General features: G+C 43.8%; 1 protein-coding gene across 1 annotated transcript in view; it reads left to right on the top strand.

The window, feature by feature from the left end:
• The window catches only part of CHIC1 (cysteine rich hydrophobic domain 1), a 116,949-nt gene extending 101,509 nt beyond the window's left edge, over window positions 1-15,440 (top strand). Inside the window, exons 4-6 of the mRNA XM_036226764.1 lie at window positions 10,188-10,244; window positions 10,535-10,594; window positions 14,256-15,440. Coding sequence (XP_036082657.1) covers window positions 10,188-10,244; window positions 10,535-10,594; window positions 14,256-14,306 — 168 coding nt within the window. The 3' untranslated portion in view covers window positions 14,307-15,440. The remainder of the gene's footprint in view (window positions 1-10,187; window positions 10,245-10,534; window positions 10,595-14,255) is intronic.
• The last annotated feature ends 3,277 nt before the right edge of the window (window positions 15,441-18,717 follow it).

Below are 18,717 nucleotides of genomic sequence, written 5' to 3' on the forward strand. Positions count from 1 at the left end.
TTCCAATCGCAAATTTCGGCAGCTAGCCAATTGCCGTGATACCTTTGCCTACGAAGGCTGGCCCGTCATCCGACCCTAAAGTTCCGGGGAGACCAAATGAAGGGAGGATTTCTTGTAGTAGTTTCTTAGTCACTACTGAGGCAGTCTCTTTCCGGGTAGGGAAGGCCTCCACCCATCCTGAAAGGTGTCTGTAAAAACAAGTAAATATTCGTAGCCCCCCCACAGTCGGGGTTACCTCAGTGAAATCGACTTCCCAGTGGTCCCCCGGATAAGGTCCTCCTTCCTATGCCTAGGTTCCTCTATCTTCCCCTTCTTTGGATGAACGTGGGCGCAAGCCGGGCATCTCCTCCGCAGTTCTTCTCCCTTCTAACCGGTGAAATTGAGGGTCTAAAGCTTGGAGCATCTTCGTCCGCCCTAGGCGCGCGGCCTGGTGTAGTTGGTGGAGGAGAGTCCTTCCAAGGGCCCGTGAGGGCCCGACTGTTGTTCATCTGGCGTCGGCCACCACTCCCGTTGGTTCCTAGTGGCTCCCTTATCTTGAAAAATATGTGTCCTCTTCCGCCACATAGGACAGAGTCAGAGGCAGTTCTGGGTAAGGGACAAGAGTCAGTAGATGTGGCGGGGGCCCCACTGGCCTTTGGCCGCTGTTCTTGCCTCTGCGTCGGCTCATAGGTTTCCCTCAGCCTCAGGACGGTTCCCTTATTGATGCCCATTACAAAAGAACACTAGCCAGAGCCTCAGCATCCGTGCGGCTGGCAAGTAAGGCTAGGCTCTCCTCCTTGTCCTTGATGTCCCTGCCCAGCCGAAGTCGGAAGCCCGCTTTCCTCGTAGGTGGCTCCGTGTCCACGTGCAGTGGCAAAGGCGCGTCGGCCGTCAGTGTATGTCGTGACCGCCTTATCCTTTCCCATCTCAGTGCCTCAGTGAGGGGCGACGAGTTCCGCCTTTTGAGCGGAAGTCCCGTGGGGAAGAGGCTGAGACCCAAGATGTGCCAGTCAGAGTTGACGACCCCTGCCCCTGCATACCTCCTTCCTTCTCGCATGAAGGCCGCTCCCCGTCCGTGAACAGAACTTCGTCGGCCTCGGGCAGAGGGGAGTCTTTGAGGCCTGGCCACGAGGAACACACAGCCTCAGTGAAATCCGTGCAGTCATGAACGGGGGGTCTCCGGGGTCTGAGTCTGGGCAACGGATTGGCTGGGGCGATGACAGTAGCTTTGGATTTGAGCCATACGTTTGGGGTCATCTGGTGCCTCCCTGTTGTTGAACACGTTCTGGGAGATCTCACCAAGTTGGGACAGGTTCATCTTTGCAAACCTTCCAATGTTTTGGATATCAGGGGCTGCCTGAGTAGCAAAGGCCATATTAATGTCCTGCTGGTTCTCAGGGACCTCAGGATCAATGGGGGTGTATACCCGGTACGCCTCGTTCAAGAGACACTCCAGGGGATTCCTGAGGTCCCTCCCCTGTATAACCTCGGTTACCTCAGGAAGGTTGGTTGGCTGGTGAGCAGCCATCCTGATTCCCCCAAGTAGAATCTGGTGGTCCCGATCTAATGCCACTCTCCCTGCCTGAGACTTGAGTCCCCAGTGTGGGCGGGTGGAGGGAAATTCCCCCTCAATCTGTTCCCCTGCTTCCTCGACTCTCCTCCTCCCTCGCAGAATGCATCCACGTTCTTCTGAGGGGTCAAGGGGGTAATGAAAAGCTGTTGGCAGTCAGCCCTGGTGGGACGGTGAGTCCGAAGGACACTTTCTAGGAGTCCCAGTAATGCCTGGGGTTTCTCAGAGAAAGGCGCATTCTGTGCCTCCCAGTTGTACAGGTCACTAGTCGAGAAAGGCACGCAAACCATACAGGGCCTGTCAGTGTGCTGCCCCTGGGGTGGCGTTCCTCCCAAGGGGAGGATGGCCAGGGTGGTGGTATCGGCTGATGCCCCCGCCTGGAGCAGGAGCCGGAGGCCCATAGGGGTTACCTGCTGGCCATCCGAGGAGGTGAGGCGGTGCTCTTTGGCCTCTGTTGTCCTGGATTATAGGGTGGGGGAAGGCCACTGTCCTCCGGCGGAGATTGGAGGACTGTGTGACTTGGCCGTCTAGGAAGTTCTGTTGCTGTATTTTTCGGGGTGCCCACAACTAAAAGCGGCTCTCCCAGAGAATGGGCATACTAGAGGAGCCAAGGAGGGGCGTTCTGAACAAGTTTTAAACCATCGATCGATGTAAGGAAAGTGATCAGGATGTCCCAGGTCTCCCGTGACAGCCTTCTAAACAATCCTCACCAAACCCTTGTCAGAAGAGCCCTCTGGCGGCCAGTTTACATCACGACAGCCACTCAACTTCACACAGTGTTTGTAGTCTGCCTGGAGAACACTTCATGCCGTAGTTAGCTCCCTCTACAGACCCTTCTGTGAAATGTCGCAGGAGACACCCCCAGGGTGCCTTCTGTGAACTCGGGCTTCCCCCCATCGCTTGCGCAGAAAACACAAAACTCAGAAACACGCACTCACACAAGAACAATCACTGAGGTGTGGGTGGACCCAGAGAAGTCCGCCACCTACACAACTCAAAACACACACTCACACAAGACAGTCACCGAGGTGTAGGTGGACCCAGAGAAGTCCGCCACCTACAACCTAGACAGGACCAGAGACACTAAACAGAACCCGACACGGGTCACAGGAGGCGGCGTCCCGCGGCCTGGCCACGGTCCGGGAGATGTGAGTGCGTCCAGGGTCCCCACGGACCCCCAAGGACCGGCCAACAGAACCAGGAAGGTGCCTTTTATTCGGACGCCGAGGCCTCAGACATCCCGGATTCCCGTCGGGACCAGGGACAAAGAGCGTGTCCTAAAAGTTGCGTCCTTGACGACCGTATTAACCCCGCCGTGGCATTCAAGGGCCCCGGAACGTCCCGGGCTGGCCACCCCTTTGAATCCGTAACAGGGACAGCAACCGCTTCGGAGGCCGGTCCGGTCTTAGATCTCAGGGCCGCTCCCCGAGATCTCGCTGGGGCCTCCAAATGTTGTGGCCGCCAGCCCCCGAGAGACACGCGGACCACCAGAACTCAGTGAGCGAGTTATAGGAAACACTCTTTATTCGGCCAGCTGGGTCTGCCAGGGGTACGCAGACCCCAAGTTAGGCAGCCCCGAAATGTAGAGGTACAGGGTTTTTAAGCCCAAAATCCCGTTCTTCATTCCGTCTCAACACAAAGGGCTGTCTTTCTTCTATTCCCTAGCTGTCAACTCACAGGTCAGGTGCGTAAGCGGGCGTACAGAAGCAGAAAGCTCGTTTAGAAGGTCATGTTCCCGTAATCAAAGACCTACGTGCCCGTAGCCATAGTCAAAGAGTAATTTCCAGTAAGAGTCAATTTTTGAGCCACCACATTGCCCGCCGGCCTTAGCAGGCAATCAAATCTTTGATTCTTCATAGAGAATTTGCCTATGGCCTCGATTCTGTACTACTAAAAGACTTACAGAATGAACTCTTTTTCTTATATCTGTAAACAAGAAATTAAGGCAACATGGGCCAAAAGTCAACAAGAGGAGGAGGATGGTAGCGGGTCTAGCTACAGCAGATAGAAGGGTTGTCAGCCATGGTGACCAACCGAACATCCTATGAACCTAGTTATTTGATTCCAGTCCCTGTCTTTCTCCGGTATCTAACTATCTCTGTACTAGTCGTAAGCTTTTTCTACTTATTCCAGAGTTATTGGCATAGAAGCAACAGGTTTCACTTAGAGCCATACCTCGTCTATCTTGTTCTAAGAAGAATACATTTACCCCTCTTTCATTCCGAAGGACTACTTCTGCTAGTGAATCGACGTGAAATCCTAGGCCGCCGATGGTCAGTCAAGTTTAGGGGAGTTCCTACCCCGACATAGGAAGGGGGTTTGGGGTTTGGACACGACCAGCAATCCTGTCCTATGTCTGGGGCGGTCTTATTTCAGACCACGCCTGTTGTTGTTAGCCAAGTTGTTAATGTTCCTTCTGGTTCTGGTTGTGGCTGGTCGAATGCCTGGGCTAGAGAGGAAGAAAGGAAGAAACAGAGGGTTAGCCGTACGTACGTACGCTTGAGTCTCAGTCTCAAGGGCCCGTCTTCCTGAGCTGTCCACTCTCGTGCCGCCCTCGCGCGGGAGTGATGAATCCACGACGGGATGCCGTCGACTTCAACTGCAGTGGGCGTCGTCTGGTAGACAGTGACGGGTCCTTTCCTCTTGGGTCCTAGTCCTTTGGAAGTGAACTTCCAGATCCACACAGAGTCCCCAGGCTGAAACCGATGGGGAAGTCCGTCCCCCGGGGCCGAGTGGGCAGCACGAACCCGGGACCAAATCTCCTTCTGCACACTTTGAAGGGCCCGTAGAGACTCAAGTCAGGCAAGGTTACGCAGTTCTGCCTTGTTCTCGTCTTCTAGGTACTAAAGGTGGGAGTTTTCTAAAGAAAGATGTGAATGGGGTGAATCCATTAATATGCAGAGTACACCTGGCTCGGAGAAGAGCAAAGGTGACAAGTTCTACCCAGGTCCCACCAGTTTCTAATCCTAACTTGACTAATGTCTCTCTTCGGGTCCGATCCATTCGCCCTACTTGGCCCGAACTTTGGGGCCGGTAGGCGCAGTGGAGTTTCCATCGCAAATTTAGGCAGCTAGCCAATTGCCGTGATACCTTTGCTACGAAGGCTGGCCCGTCATCCGACCCTAAAGTTCCGGGGAGACCAAATGAAGGGAGGATTTCTCGTAGTAGTTTCTTAGTCACTACTGAGGCAGTCTCTTTCCGGGTAGGGAAGGCCTCCACCCATCCTGAAAAGGTGTCTGTAAAAACAAGTAAATATTCGTAGCCCCCCACAGTCGGGGTTACCTCAGTGAAATCGACTTCCCAGTGGTCCCCCGGATAAGGTCCTCCTTCCCTATGCCTAGGTTCCTCTATCTTCCCCTTCTTTGGATGAACGTGGGCGCAAGCCGGGCATCTCCTCCGCAGTTCTTCTCCCTTCTAACCGGTGAAATTGAGGGTCTAAAGCTTGGAGCATCTTCGTCCGCCCTAGGCGCGCGGCCTGGTGTAGTTGGTGGAGGAGAGTCCTTCCAAGGGCCCGTGAGGGCCCGACTGTTGTTCATCTGGCGTCGGCCACCACTCCCGTTGGTTCCTAGTGGCTCCCTTATCTTGAAAATATGTGTCCTCTTCCGCCACATAGGACAGAGTCAGAGGCAGTTCTGGGTAAGGGACAAGAGTCAGTAGATGTGGCGGGGGCCCCACTGGCCCTGTGGCCGCTGTTCTTGCCTCTGCGTCGGCTCATAGGTTTCCCTCAGCCTCAGGACGGTTCCCTTATTGATGCCCATTACAAAGAACACTAGCCAGAGCCTCAGGCATCCGTGCGGCTGCAAGTAAGGCTAGGCTCTCCTCCTTGTCCTTGATGTCCTGCCCAGCCGAAGTCGGAAGCCCGCTTTCCTCGTAGGTGGCTCCGTGTCCACGTGCAGTGGCAAAGGCGCGTCGGCCGTCAGTGTATGTCGTGACCGCCTTATCCTTTCCCCATCTCAGTGCCTCAGTGAGGGCGACGAGTTCCGCCTTTTGAGCGGAAGTCCCGTGGGGAAGAGGCTGAGACCAGATGGTGCCAGTCAGAGTTACGACCCCTGCCCCGGCATACCTCCTTCCTTCTCGCATGAAGCCGCTCCCGTCCGTGAACAGAACTTCGTCGGCCTCGGGCAGAGGGGAGTCTTTGAGGCCTGGCCACGAGGAACACACAGCCTCAGTGAAATCCGTGCAGTCATGAACGGGGGTCTCGGGGTCTGAGTCTGGCAACGGATTGGCTGGGGCGATGACAGTAGCTTTGGATTTGAGCCATACGTTTGGGGTCATCTGGTGCCTCCCTGTTGTTGAACACGTTCTGGGAGATCTCACCAAGTTGGGACAGGTTCATCTTTGCAAAACCTTCCAATGTTTTGGATATCAGGGGCTGCCTGAGTAGCAAAGGCCATATTAATGTCCTGCTGGTTCTCAGGGACCTCAGGATCAATGGGGGTGTATACCCGGTACGCCTCGTTCAAGAGACACTCCAGGGGATTCCTGAGGTCCCTCCCCTGTATAACCTCGGTTACCTCAGGAAGGTTGGTTGGCTGGTGAGCAGCCATCCTGATTCCCCCAAGTAGAATCTGGTGGTCCCGATCTAATGCCACTCTCCCTGCCTGAGACTTGAGTCCCCAGTGTGGGCGGGTGGAGGGAAATTCCCCCTCAATCTGTTCCCCTGCTTCCTCGACTCTCCTCCTCCCTCGCAGAATGCATCCACGTTCTTCTGAGGGGTCAAGGGGGTAATGAAAAGCTGTTGGCAGTCAGCCCTGGTGGGACGGTGAGTCCGAAGGACACTTTCTAGGAGTCCCAGTAATGCCTGGGGTTTCTCAGAGAAAGGCGCATTCTGTGCCTCCCAGTTGTACAGGTCACTAGTCGAGAAAGGCACGCAAACCATACAGGGCCTGTCAGTGTGCTGCCCCTGGGGTGGCGTTCCTCCCAAGGGGAGGATGGCCAGGGTGGTGGTATCGGCTGATGCCCCGCCTGGAGCAGGAGCCGGAGGCCCATAGGGGTTACCTGCTGGCCATCCGAGGAGGTGAGGCGGTGCTCTTTGGCCTCTGTTGTCCTGGATTATAGGGTGGGGGAAGGCCACTGTCCTCCGGCGGAGATTGGAGGACTGTGTGACTTGGCCGTCTAGGAAGTTCTGTTGCTGTATTTTTCGGGGTGCCCACAACTAAAAGCGGCTCTCCCAGAGAATGGGCATACTAGAGGAGCCAAGGAGGGGCGTTCTGAACAAGTTTTAACCATCGATCGATGTAAGGAAAGTGATCAGGATGTCCCAGGTCTCCCGTGACAGCCTTCTAAACAATCCTCACCAAACCCTTGTCAGAAGAGCCCTCTGGCGGCCAGTTTACATCACGACAGCCACTCAACTTCACACAGTGTTTGTAGCCTGCCTGGAGAACACTTCATGCCGTAGTTAGCTCCCTCTACAGACCCTTCTGTGAAATGTCGCAGGAGACACCCCCAGGGTGCCTTCTGTGAACTCGGGCTTCCCCCCATCGCTTGCGCAGAAAACACAAAACTCAGAACACGCACTCACACAAGAACAATCACTGAGGTGTGGGTGGACCCAGAGAAGTCCGCCACCTACACAACTCAAAACACACACTCACACAAGACAGTCACCGAGGTGTAGGTGGACCCAGAGAAGTCCGCCACCTACAACCTAGACAGGACCAGAGACACTAAACAGAACCCGACACGGGTCACAGGAGGCGGCGTCCCGCGGCCTGGCCACGGTCCGGGAGATGTGAGTGCGTCCAGGGTCCCCACGGACCCCCAAGGACCGGCCAACAGAACCAGGAAGGTGCCTTTTATTCGGACGCCGAGGCCTCAGACATCCCGGATTCCCGTCGGGACCAGGGACAAAGAGCGTGTCCTAAAAGTTGCGTCCTTGACGACCGTATTAACCCCGCCGTGGCATTCAAGGGCCCCGGAACGTCCCGGGCTGGCCACCCCTTTGAATCCGTAACAGGGACAGCAACCGCTTCGGAGGCCGGTCCGGTCTTAGATCTCAGGGCCGCTCCCCGAGATCTCGCTGGGGCCTCCAAATGTTGTGGCCGCCAGCCCCCGAGAGACACGCGGACCACCAGAACTCAGTGAGCGAGTTATAGGAAACACTCTTTATTCGGCCAGCTGGGTCTGCCAGGGGTACGCAGACCCCAAGTTAGGCAGCCCCGAAATGTAGAGGTACAGGGTTTTTAAGCCCAAAATCCCGTTCTTCATTCCGTCTCAACACAAAGGGCTGTCTTTCTTCTATTCCCTAGCTGTCAACTCACAGGTCAGGTGCGTAAGCGGGCGTACAGAAGCAGAAAGCTCGTTTAGAAGGTCATGTTCCCGTAATCAAAGACCTACGTGCCCGTAGCCATAGTCAAAGAGTAATTTCCAGTAAGAGTCAATTTTTGAGCCACCACATTGCCCGCCGGCCTTAGCAGGCAATCAAATCTTTGATTCTTCATAGAGAATTTGCCTATGGCCTCGATTCTGTACTACTAAAAGACTTACAGAATGAACTCTTTTTCTTATATCTGTAAACAAGAAATTAAGGCAGCATGGGCCAAAAGTCAACAAGAGGAGGAGGATGGTAGCGGGTCTAGCTACAGCAGATAGAAGGGTTGTCAGCCATGGTGACCAACCGAACATCCTATGAACCTAGTTATTTGATTCCAGTCCCTGTCTTTCTCCGGTATCTAACTATCTCTGTACTAGTCGTAAGCTTTTTCTACTTATTCCAGAGTTATTGGCATAGAAGCAACAGGTTTCACTTAGAGCCATACCTCGTCTATCTTGTTCTAAGAAGAATACATTTACCCCTCTTTCATTCCGAAGGACTACTTCTGCTAGTGAATCGACGTGAAATCCTAGGCCGCCGATGGTCAGTCAAGTTTAGGGGAGTTCCTACCCCGACATAGGAAGGGGGTTTGGGGTTTGGACACGACCAGCAATCCTGTCCTATGTCTGGGGCGGTCTTATTTCAGACCACGCCTGTTGTTGTTAGCCAAGTTGTTAATGTTCCTTCTGGTTCTGGTTGTGGCTGGTCGAATGCCTGGGCTAGAGAGGAAGAAAGGAAGAAACAGAGGGTTAGCCGTACGTACGTACGCTTGAGTCTCAGTCTCAAGGGCCCGTCTTCCTGAGCTGTCCACTCTCGTGCCGCCCTCGCGCGGGAGTGATGAATCCACGACGGGATGCCGTCGACTTCAACTGCAGTGGGCGTCGTCTGGTAGACAGTGACGGGTCCTTTCCTCTTGGGTCCTAGTCCTTTGGAAGTGAACTTCCAGATCCACACAGAGTCCCCAGGCTGAAACCGATGGGGAAGTCCGTCCCCCGGGGCCGAGTGGGCAGCACGAACCCGGGACCAAATCTCCTTCTGCACACTTTGAAGGGCCCGTAGAGACTCAAGTCAGGCAAGGTTACGCAGTTCTGCCTTGTTCTCGTCTTCTATTCTAGGTGCTTGTTTATGATATATAATCTTTTTCATATGCTGTGAAATTCAGGCTGCTAATACCGTTAATAGTGCCACAAAATTTTATGTTACTATTCATTTTATTATTTCTTCTTTAACTGTTTGGTGTAATTCATCATTGAAGCCATCTGCGCCTGGATTGTTTTTTGTGGAAAGATTTATAATTATTAGTTCAGTCTCTATTTGCTTACTATCTGATTTTGTTTATGGATTCTATCAAGTACAGTAGCCCTACAGTAAGCTCTGGGCAGCATTGTCACTGATGTGTCCTACTGTAAATGAGCTGAAAACATTTGCTATTTGTCGTTAACTTACACAGTTGACTAGGTAAAACGGTTTCTTATGTTAGTGCTTTGGAAATCATTTCAGATCAACTCTGGTTTGTAAATCTTTGAATTTTAGAGAGGAGTTTCAAAATTTAACAATTTTTACTAGCCTTTTTTTATTAAAAACCTTATAAAACTCTTACAATAGTATTCAAAAATGCCTACTAATATTTTATTTTAATGTTTTTGAAGGTTTTGCAAACTTTTCTTACTCCAAATGGAGAAACTCAGCGTCTGTCCTTCTGTTTACTATAGTTCTGCTTCTCTTTTTTATTTTTTTCCCCATAAATACAAGTTTTCTTCTGACTGGCGCTTTTTAACACATTCTATTCAGTGGAAATTCCAATATATGTTGGCTTGCTTTATTGTACCTATAGACCTTAATGGAGTACAATGTGCCAGGCATTGTGCTAGGAATTCTGATAGGAAATTTTATGTGAGGAATCAGATTAGCCTGGCACATTACATGTACATTGAAAAACCAACCCTGTGCAAAGGTATATTAAAATGTACATTGGGTCCTTAAATGAACTATTAGCAATATTAGTAATGTTTTCATAATAGTCCAATGAATGGACCCACAACACAGAGTAATTTCTATAGATTTAATTTTGAAACACATATATTAAAATCCAGTGTGTGCGCATGCGTATATGTATATGAGACAGGAAGATCTTATTATATAATAGTATATTAACCACCCTCTTTTAGCAGTTTCTGTCAGTTACATTGCTTTTTTCTTGATTTCAATAGAAAAACAGGAGAAAATAATGGGATCTTACAAGTAAGCAAAAAACTATAGATACACATAGTTTACAAAGCTCCTCAATTCATCTTATAACAAAGTCTTGTTTCTTTCTCTTAGACCAGAAGATCAGTCCAGAAGTTATTAGAATGGGAAAACAACAGATTATATCACAAGGTAAGAAAGTTTAAGCAAATAATGTCCTCATTCATGTATTTGTATTATTAAATTAAAAAATGAGAATTTTTCAGGCCCGAAGAATGGATTAGAGAATTAATACTCAATTTTTATGTATGTTCTTTAGGTATTTAAATTTTTTAATGTATGTTCTTTACAAGGTATTTGAAAATGCTGTGTTTGGGATCTTATACTTATTGCTGCATTATTTTCAGTGACTTATTCAAATGTATAGGTAATAATTAGTATAAATCGATACCAAATTTTTAACAAACTGTACTTTTTTTTAGCTTGCTTTGCACTGGAAGTTGACTAAAAGGAAATGTGAAACTAGCAATATGATGGAATATGTAAGTATACAGTTGTTTTTTATTAAACTTTTTGGATTCCATTCTAATTGTTATTACATTTTACTATACTTATCATTTGTCAAATTGTCTACCTTTTTTCTCAGGCTGAACTTTTTTTTTGGTCTCATAACTTTTCCATTTTTTTAACTTTTATTTGTTTCAAGTATACAGTACATTGGTTAGACATTCACGTAGTTTATTAAGCAATCCCTTTAATTGCTCCTTCTCTCCGTTGCCCTTACCCACAGCCATTACCTTACTGCCGACTGCGTTCCCTATGCCAAGCTCCCCATCCCCGTGACCCTCTACTAATTTGTACTTCTTTAACCCTTCAGCCCATTCTCCCAGCCTCCAACCTGCCTTCCCCTCTGTCCATCACCAGATTGTCTTCTATATTTGTGGGTCTGTCTTAAATTAGTTTGTCCTTTTTTGTTCCTTAGATTCCACATTTATCTTTCTCTGTCTGACTTACTCAGCATAATACCCTCTAGGTCCATCCATGTCATTGCAAATGGTAGTATTTCATTTTTTTTAATGGCTGAGTAATATTCTATTGTATATATGAGCCATAATTTCTTTATCCAATCCTCTCTTGATGGACATTTAGGTTGCTTCCATATCTTGGCTATTGTAAATTGTGCTGCCATGAATATTGGAGTGCATAGACCTTTATGAGTTATTGTTTTGGTTTTCTTTAGATAAATACCCAGAAGTACAATTGCCGGGTCAAAAGATATGTCCATTTTTAATTTTTTGAGGAACCTCCAGACCGTTTTTCATGGTGGCTGTACCCATTTGCAGTCCCACCATGAGGGTCCCTTTTCTCCGCATCCTCACCAATACTTGTTGTTTTTTGATTTATTGATGACAGCCATTCTGACAAGCGTGAGGTGATGTCTCATTGTGGTTTTAATGTGCATTTCTCTGATGATTAGTGACCTTGAACATCTTTTCATATGTCTGTTGGCCGTCTGTATGTCTTCTTTGGAGAAATGTCTGTTAAGGTCTTCTACCCATTTTTAATCCAAATGTTTTGTTGTTGTTGGTGGTGGTGGTAAGTTATAAGAGTTCTTTATATATTTTGGATATTAACCCCTTATCTTCTCCTATTCAGTAGGTTGTCTTTTTGTTTTGTTCAAGGCTTCCTTTGCTGTGCAAAAACTTTAGTTTGATGTGGTCCCATTTGTTTATTTTCCTTTTGTTTCCCTTGCCTGAGTAGATATATCCCCCCTCCCCCCTGCAAATATTACTAAGAGCAGCTTCAGAGAGTTTACTGCCTATGTTTTTTCTAGGAATTTTATGGTTTCATATCTTACATTTAAGTCCTTAATCCATTTTGAGTCTATTCTTGTATATGGTATAAGAAGGTGGTCCAGTTTCTTTCTTTACCATGTCTCTGTCCAATTTTCCCAGCACCATTTATCGAAGAGACTATCTTTACCCCGTTGTATATTCTTGCCTATTTTGTCATACATTAAGTAAGCATATAAGTGTGGATTTATTTCTGGGCTCTCTATTCTGTTTTTATGCCAGTAGCATTCAGCTTGAACTTTTGTCAGTTGGGATAGAGAGGTGTCCTTCCACCTTCTTTAGATTTGTAGCCAACTTAAAATATCTTGAACAAATGATCCAATCAAAAAATGGGCAGAGGACCCGAACAGACATTTCTCCCTAGATGACAAATATATGAAAATATATGAAAAGATGCTCAACATCACTAGCTATTAGGGAAATGCACATCAAAACCACAGTGAGATACCATCTCATACCTGTCAGAACAGCTATACCCAACAGGACAAGTAATAACAAATGTTGGAGAGGATGTGGAGAAATAGGAACCCTCACACACTGCTGGTGGGACTGCGAATTGGTACAGCCACTATGGAAAACTGTATGGAGGTTTCTCAAAGACTAAGAATTGGTCTACCATATGACCCTTCTGCTGGTCATTTACCCCAAAGACTTGAAATCCCAAATCCGAGAAGATATTTGAAGCATTATTCACAGTGGCCTGGACATGGAAGCAACCGTAGTGTCCTACAACAGACGACTGGCTAACGAAGCTGTGGTACATATATACAATGGACTATGACTCAGCCATAAGAAGAGATGAAATACTGCCACTTGTGACAACATGGATGGACCTCGAGATAATCATGCTAAGCGAAATAAGCCAGACTTAAAGAGTTGAAAATCACATGATATCGCTTATATGTGGGATATAAACCTAAAAGCAACAAATGAGCAGGACGAACAAACGGAGATTCATGGACATGGACTATAGACTAGTGGTTACCAGAGGGTAGAGGGTGGGGGAGGAGGGGGGAGGTAGATGGGGTAAAGGGGGTCAAATATAGGGGTGTAGGGGGAAGGTGAAGTGGGTAAAGAGGATCAAACGTATGGTAGCCGAAGGAGACTGGACTTTGGTGGTAAACACACAATAGAATATATAGATGTCAAATGATAATGTATACCTGAAAATTATATAATTGTATTAACCAATGTGACCCCAATAAATTTAATTTTTAAAGGTTAAAAAAATATATCTTGAAAGCTAGCAATTCTTTCAATCTTGAAAGCTAGCAATTCTTTCAATGGTAGAAAAATCTCAGCCAGTATGTTTAGATGAAAATACAGCACAACCTTAATCTTCTTATAATATAGGTGCAAACCACTGCGTATGGTGATGGGCAGAGCTGCTGCTAAACAGAATATTTCTAAATGTAATCTTGTCAAAACTTGCATAATAGAGGAATTGACTTCTAAATTCTGGATTCATTTTCCTTGTTCTCTTTAGTCAGCTGACATTTAACTTTTGGAGAAGAAACCACAGTTTCTGGGTTTTTTTTCTGAAAGCTATGCAGTCTTAATCCTAAAACATAAATTGACATATAGCCAATGTGATAAATTCGATATCATTAACCTTGAGAAGAATATGAAATTTATCCAAGCTTCAGGTTGCTGACATGTAGTATATAGTTTACAATAAACATTACATTTTCATCTCATAAATAAGAATTATTCTGGTATCTTTACCCACTTCAAATACTTTTGGAAAAAAATCGTAAAAATGACCACAGATCTAAAATCTACTATAGATCAAGCTTTATATAAACATTATATATTTATATATTAAATTTATACATTTAAAAATATCTTAGGTTATTATTATATTTCTAAACCTTTAATTAAAATGTTTTAATCAATGTATTTGGACACTGTTTTTTTTACAAACAACTTATAAGAGATAGTAATACTCAGTATCAGCAGCTTTAATTGAAAAATATATAGCTGTAATATAGATAAAGGTATTTTTTCTAATCTGTATAGCACAATTTTAATCCCTTAAACTTTGCTTAAAAAGGGGACAGAGAAAGTGAGAAAGGACATAATGTAATGGGTTTTACTTTTCTGCTCCTAAAGAAATAGTTATTGTAAATCAGGTAATAAAAACTATTAGCTGCAGTAAGTTATATTGGCCAGTCTAATGAAAATGTGTGACAAGTACTTTTTATAATTGTTTTTTATATTTCACTTACTTTTTAGTATATGAGTAAGATACAGTCCTGCGAAAAAATGATTATTGACTTTCTGGGTTATATATGCTATAGCAAATGAAAATTACTTTGTCAATATGTTCTTATTTGTTTTTATTTTGCAGGTAATACTAATAGAATTCCTACCAAAATATCCCATATTCCGGCCTGACTGAGGAACTTTATTCAGTCATTTCTGTGTCACCTGTCATTTCCTACCCTTAGTGCCTTGTAGATGATTTTGGAATGAAGATGGTCTCCTTTGCTGTGTTCACCTTATTCTTTATAATGATAGAGTCTTCTGCTCACACTTTTATTTGTGTTGGTTTAAGAAGAAAATTTGCACACCTTTTTTTTGTTAGGTGAGGTTTGTGTTTCGCACTCTCAATTTTTAAATAAACACACACACACACACACACACATAGTTGCCGTTAAAGATAAAACATCAGTGCTGGTGTTTAACAAAACAAAAACTTGTTTGAGCATGCTGCCTTATGATTTTCATACTCAATGTTTCTAAATATGCATCATTTTTCTAGGCTACTTTAATGCTCTGCAATCCCCTATTGGACACACATAAATAAGCTTTTGGTAGCTTTTAGAAATGATTTTACCTTTACCTGCTTTTAAAGGACATGCAATTAATAGCAATGGTTTTGTCCTGCACTTTGCTAAATTATCACTTATGTTAGTGGATAAAATATTTAAACTCCTAATCACTTGTAAATATTGTCTTTGCATAATGTAAAATGTGATATGCCATGGTTTACAGAATGTAATATTACTCTTGCTGTATTGCCAACAATTCTACATAGATTTTAATATGAATGAAGTTTGCAAGCATCCTTTTCAATATAGACTGTTAACATGCTGTTTTATGGCAAAGCCGTAATAAGTATGTTAAAAATTTCAGGTGTAGGGCCAGGTTGCCCTTTGTAATGATTTGATTGAAATCAAAATCATTGTCTGAGATATTCTGCATCGCACCTGAAACTAGAACCTTATTTTTTCCATTTAATTCAGTAATTCCCATTTTGTACCCCACTCTCATCCCAAAAGGAATTCGTTTGACATCTGACACATTTCACAACCTCTCTATCCTTGTTTATTTCCCTTTCATGTTTCTTTTTCTTGATTTGAAAATACACACAGTTATGACCTGTAAGGAGTGTTCCAAGATTTCAAATGACTTGGTTGGTGCCAAGACCCCCTTGAAAACCACTGTTAACACCTTTCTGGGGTTCTGGAGGGAAAGCTAATTGAAAATATGTAGTGGCTGAATTCTAACTGATTAAATATTCTTAATCTTATTTTTGAAGATGTTTTTTAAACATTTGGCTGTTATTAATGAGGAAAGACAAGTATTTAAACCAAAGTATTTTAGTTTATAAATTCACCACAAATGTAGCCTTTTCATTTTTACTTCACAATTCAAATGAGAGCATCACACTGTAATCGTTCTAGAATTTGAATTAGCATAATCAAAGCTTTGTATTGTGTTAATTCAACCACAAATGTATGCCTGTATATAGGCATTATTTGTAATTCCTAGTGCTCAATAGAGGTATCTGGGACTGAATAATATTTTATTTATCATCTTACTCTTACTGCTTTTAGTAAATTTTTTTAGGCAAACATTCATCCCAGTGGAGAGAACAATCATTTCTTCATACAAGGTTAAGCCTTTTAAGCTGCTTTTAAATTTTATGCCTAATTTGAAATCCAGTAAAAGAAGAGGGAAAAAAGACACTACTTGATATGTGACTATAATATAGCCACTTCCCTCTGTAGAGCAGCCCCATTGTCCCCAGCCACCCAGAATCTCTTCACTTTTAATATATTGTCCGTCTGCTGTACAATCGAAGGTGTATTTTTATAGACAAGGTGGAAACTGCTGTAAACTTAATTTTAAAACCTACTCTAATTGCTCTTAAATTTACTATTTTATTGATCATTAGGCTGGTTGACTCATTTTATTTTCTCGAAATACTCAGAAATCACTGTTTGTTTGTTTTTTTCTTTCTTGTCTGACTATTTTGTTTTGTTTTGTTTTGTTTCTAACTGTTTTCCTTCAGACTGGGCTGGTTAGCATTTGGGTATTTGGGAGTGCTTTGGGAGAGAGTGTTTATCTTTCCAGTGAAAACTAAAATGCCAGAGCACACTGTGCTCATTAATTCCTCCCCCATTGACTTTTTTCTCTTTGATCCTCAAGATAGAATATACTTGGATATTTCTCATGAAGTTAGTAAAACATTTTTGTGGAAGTTGTTTTGGGGTTGAAGAAAGTAATTTTGGAATTCTTTGTTGCACAATATTCCTTTATGAAAACTGCTGTGGTTCTTTCCAGGGAAAATAACATTTATTTTCCGAAATATATAAATCTCACAAAACTTTGAGGTTACAAGTTAAAACTGGTCTTCCTCTAACTTCCCCTGATGCATCTCCACCCCTATTAGCCCTTGAAACCCCCAAATTGTATAAAATGAAATCAGCTCAGACCTTTGTCAGCTACTCTTTGTCCCCTTCTACTCCTTTTGTTAATTTAGGAAAGAGACCATTAGAGTCAAATGGTAAAAGACGATGGAGAAGTGCCTTGTCTTTTTTGAACAAAACATTTTATGTTTAAGGAAGGAGAATGGATGAATTGGTAGGCATTAGACTTAAAACCATCTTTTCAACTAAGTATAAGAATATTTCACTAACATTATATTTCTTGTATTTATTTAAAGTCATCTTCCTTATTTTTCTGCAATCATGTGATATATTAGTGATAAAATATTGTAAGACTACCAGTCACTTAAATAACTAGTATAATTTGGATGCTAGTAAACATGTAATTTAACCTGGTTCTGGAACAATGGTCTTTGACCCACCAAAATCCACTTAAGTATTTAATGGGCATGCTATTCGTATTATTATGACGTATAAACACTAATGTCTGATCAGTCAATCAAACTGTATTATTATTATTTAGTACCATACCATTTTAATGAAATTTATTCTTGTTTTGTTTTTAATAATTGAGTGGAGTTCCATAACATTTGTAAGCCTTTGAACAAATAGTATTCTTTCAAATATATGAGAGCTTTAAAAAACCATTAACATTTTAATTTCATTTACAAGTAAACTGATACTTAACAAAAATCAGACCTCACTACTTGAACAGTATTTCATTAGAATTGACTTTGACCCAGGAGGATATGGAAATTATATACATCCGTTTATATTGGAGCAGTTTCACATAGTGGAAAAAGTTGGTAATTGGATTTTATGATACTCAAATTCATTGGAATAGGTCCTGTTATGCCTATAAAATTCTGCTTTAAAAAGAATCCATTTTGCAACAATTGTCAAATTGTTCAGGTTCCTTTAAATGGTGAACTATAAGGAAATTTTCCATAGAAAATTACTTGTACATGTAATATGTGGACTAAAAATAAGGATGTAGACAGATGATGATGAATAGATGATGAGAGAGGGAGGGAGGGAAAGAGACAGAGAGAGAAAGAAAGAGAGAGAGAGAGACAGAGACAGAGACAGAGAATCCTTATCTTGCCCCAAATTTTTCTTTCCTGATTCTGAGCCAGCCTTTTCGTTTTGATGATGGCAACCTGAGAATATGTTCTATGAGAAAGCGATGTAACATGAGCTCTGAGCAATTCACTTAAATTACATGTCAGTCTTTATTTGTGAAATCATAAATCGAACCTAGAGCTGTGCAGAAAATTAGAGATTACCTAACATTCTGTGATTCCAGGAATCCTTAGGAACTTTTTACCCTACAAAATCTCAGAATAATTTTTCGAGGATCGAATACCCTTGGTGGAAACACTCACAGTGCCTTGAACAGAGGAAAAGTTTAATTTACCAGCTGGCTCCTAGTTGATGTATATTCATTATCACAGAGACTCAAAGAACCCTATACGTGCTAGACCTGGGCCTTACGTAGTACGTAAGAATGAATGTAGTTTCCCTAGGAACTGAGGGCTGGGGCCTGTACGCTTTGTCTATGTGGAATCTGACTACGCAGTTCGTATCCAGACAAGAATTATAGCTGTGACAACAATGGAGATGTGGGAGGACTCACTTTGACATTGATGCAAAAAGAGTTTCATATCCTATCCAATATCTGTATCAGTGACTTATTAAATTCCGTATCCTCAAAAAAACCTGATGGAGCAAATTGATAATATTCGATGGAAAGGAAAGTGCTATGGAATTCAAACCCAAGTCATTTCTGGTTGGTTCAGTTCTTAGCTCTGTTCCTCAATTCCTCTGTACCTCATGTTCTCATTATGCAAGTAAGGACAGTAATCTGGAGCTACCTCACAGGGGAATTGAGGATTTTTTCATATATTAACATGCCTTTTGAAGTTGACTGAAAGATACACTGGATATCATCATTTTGTAATTTCTAAATTCCTTTAAATCTATGTATTGTTATGTTTTCTTTCTCTGTCAAACCTTACAGAATGGGTGTTGCGGTTACTTTATTATTTGGTAGTAAATTTTGTTATCTATCTCCTATGTGTTAACATGGGTAATTGTGTTATGTTAATATTTCACTTAGGGAGAAAAAAGCAGGTG

The sequence above is a fragment of the Rousettus aegyptiacus genome, unplaced genomic scaffold (assembly GCF_014176215.1).
Source record: "Rousettus aegyptiacus isolate mRouAeg1 unplaced genomic scaffold, mRouAeg1.p scaffold_m13_p_9, whole genome shotgun sequence".
Taxonomy (NCBI): domain Eukaryota; kingdom Metazoa; phylum Chordata; class Mammalia; order Chiroptera; family Pteropodidae; genus Rousettus; species Rousettus aegyptiacus.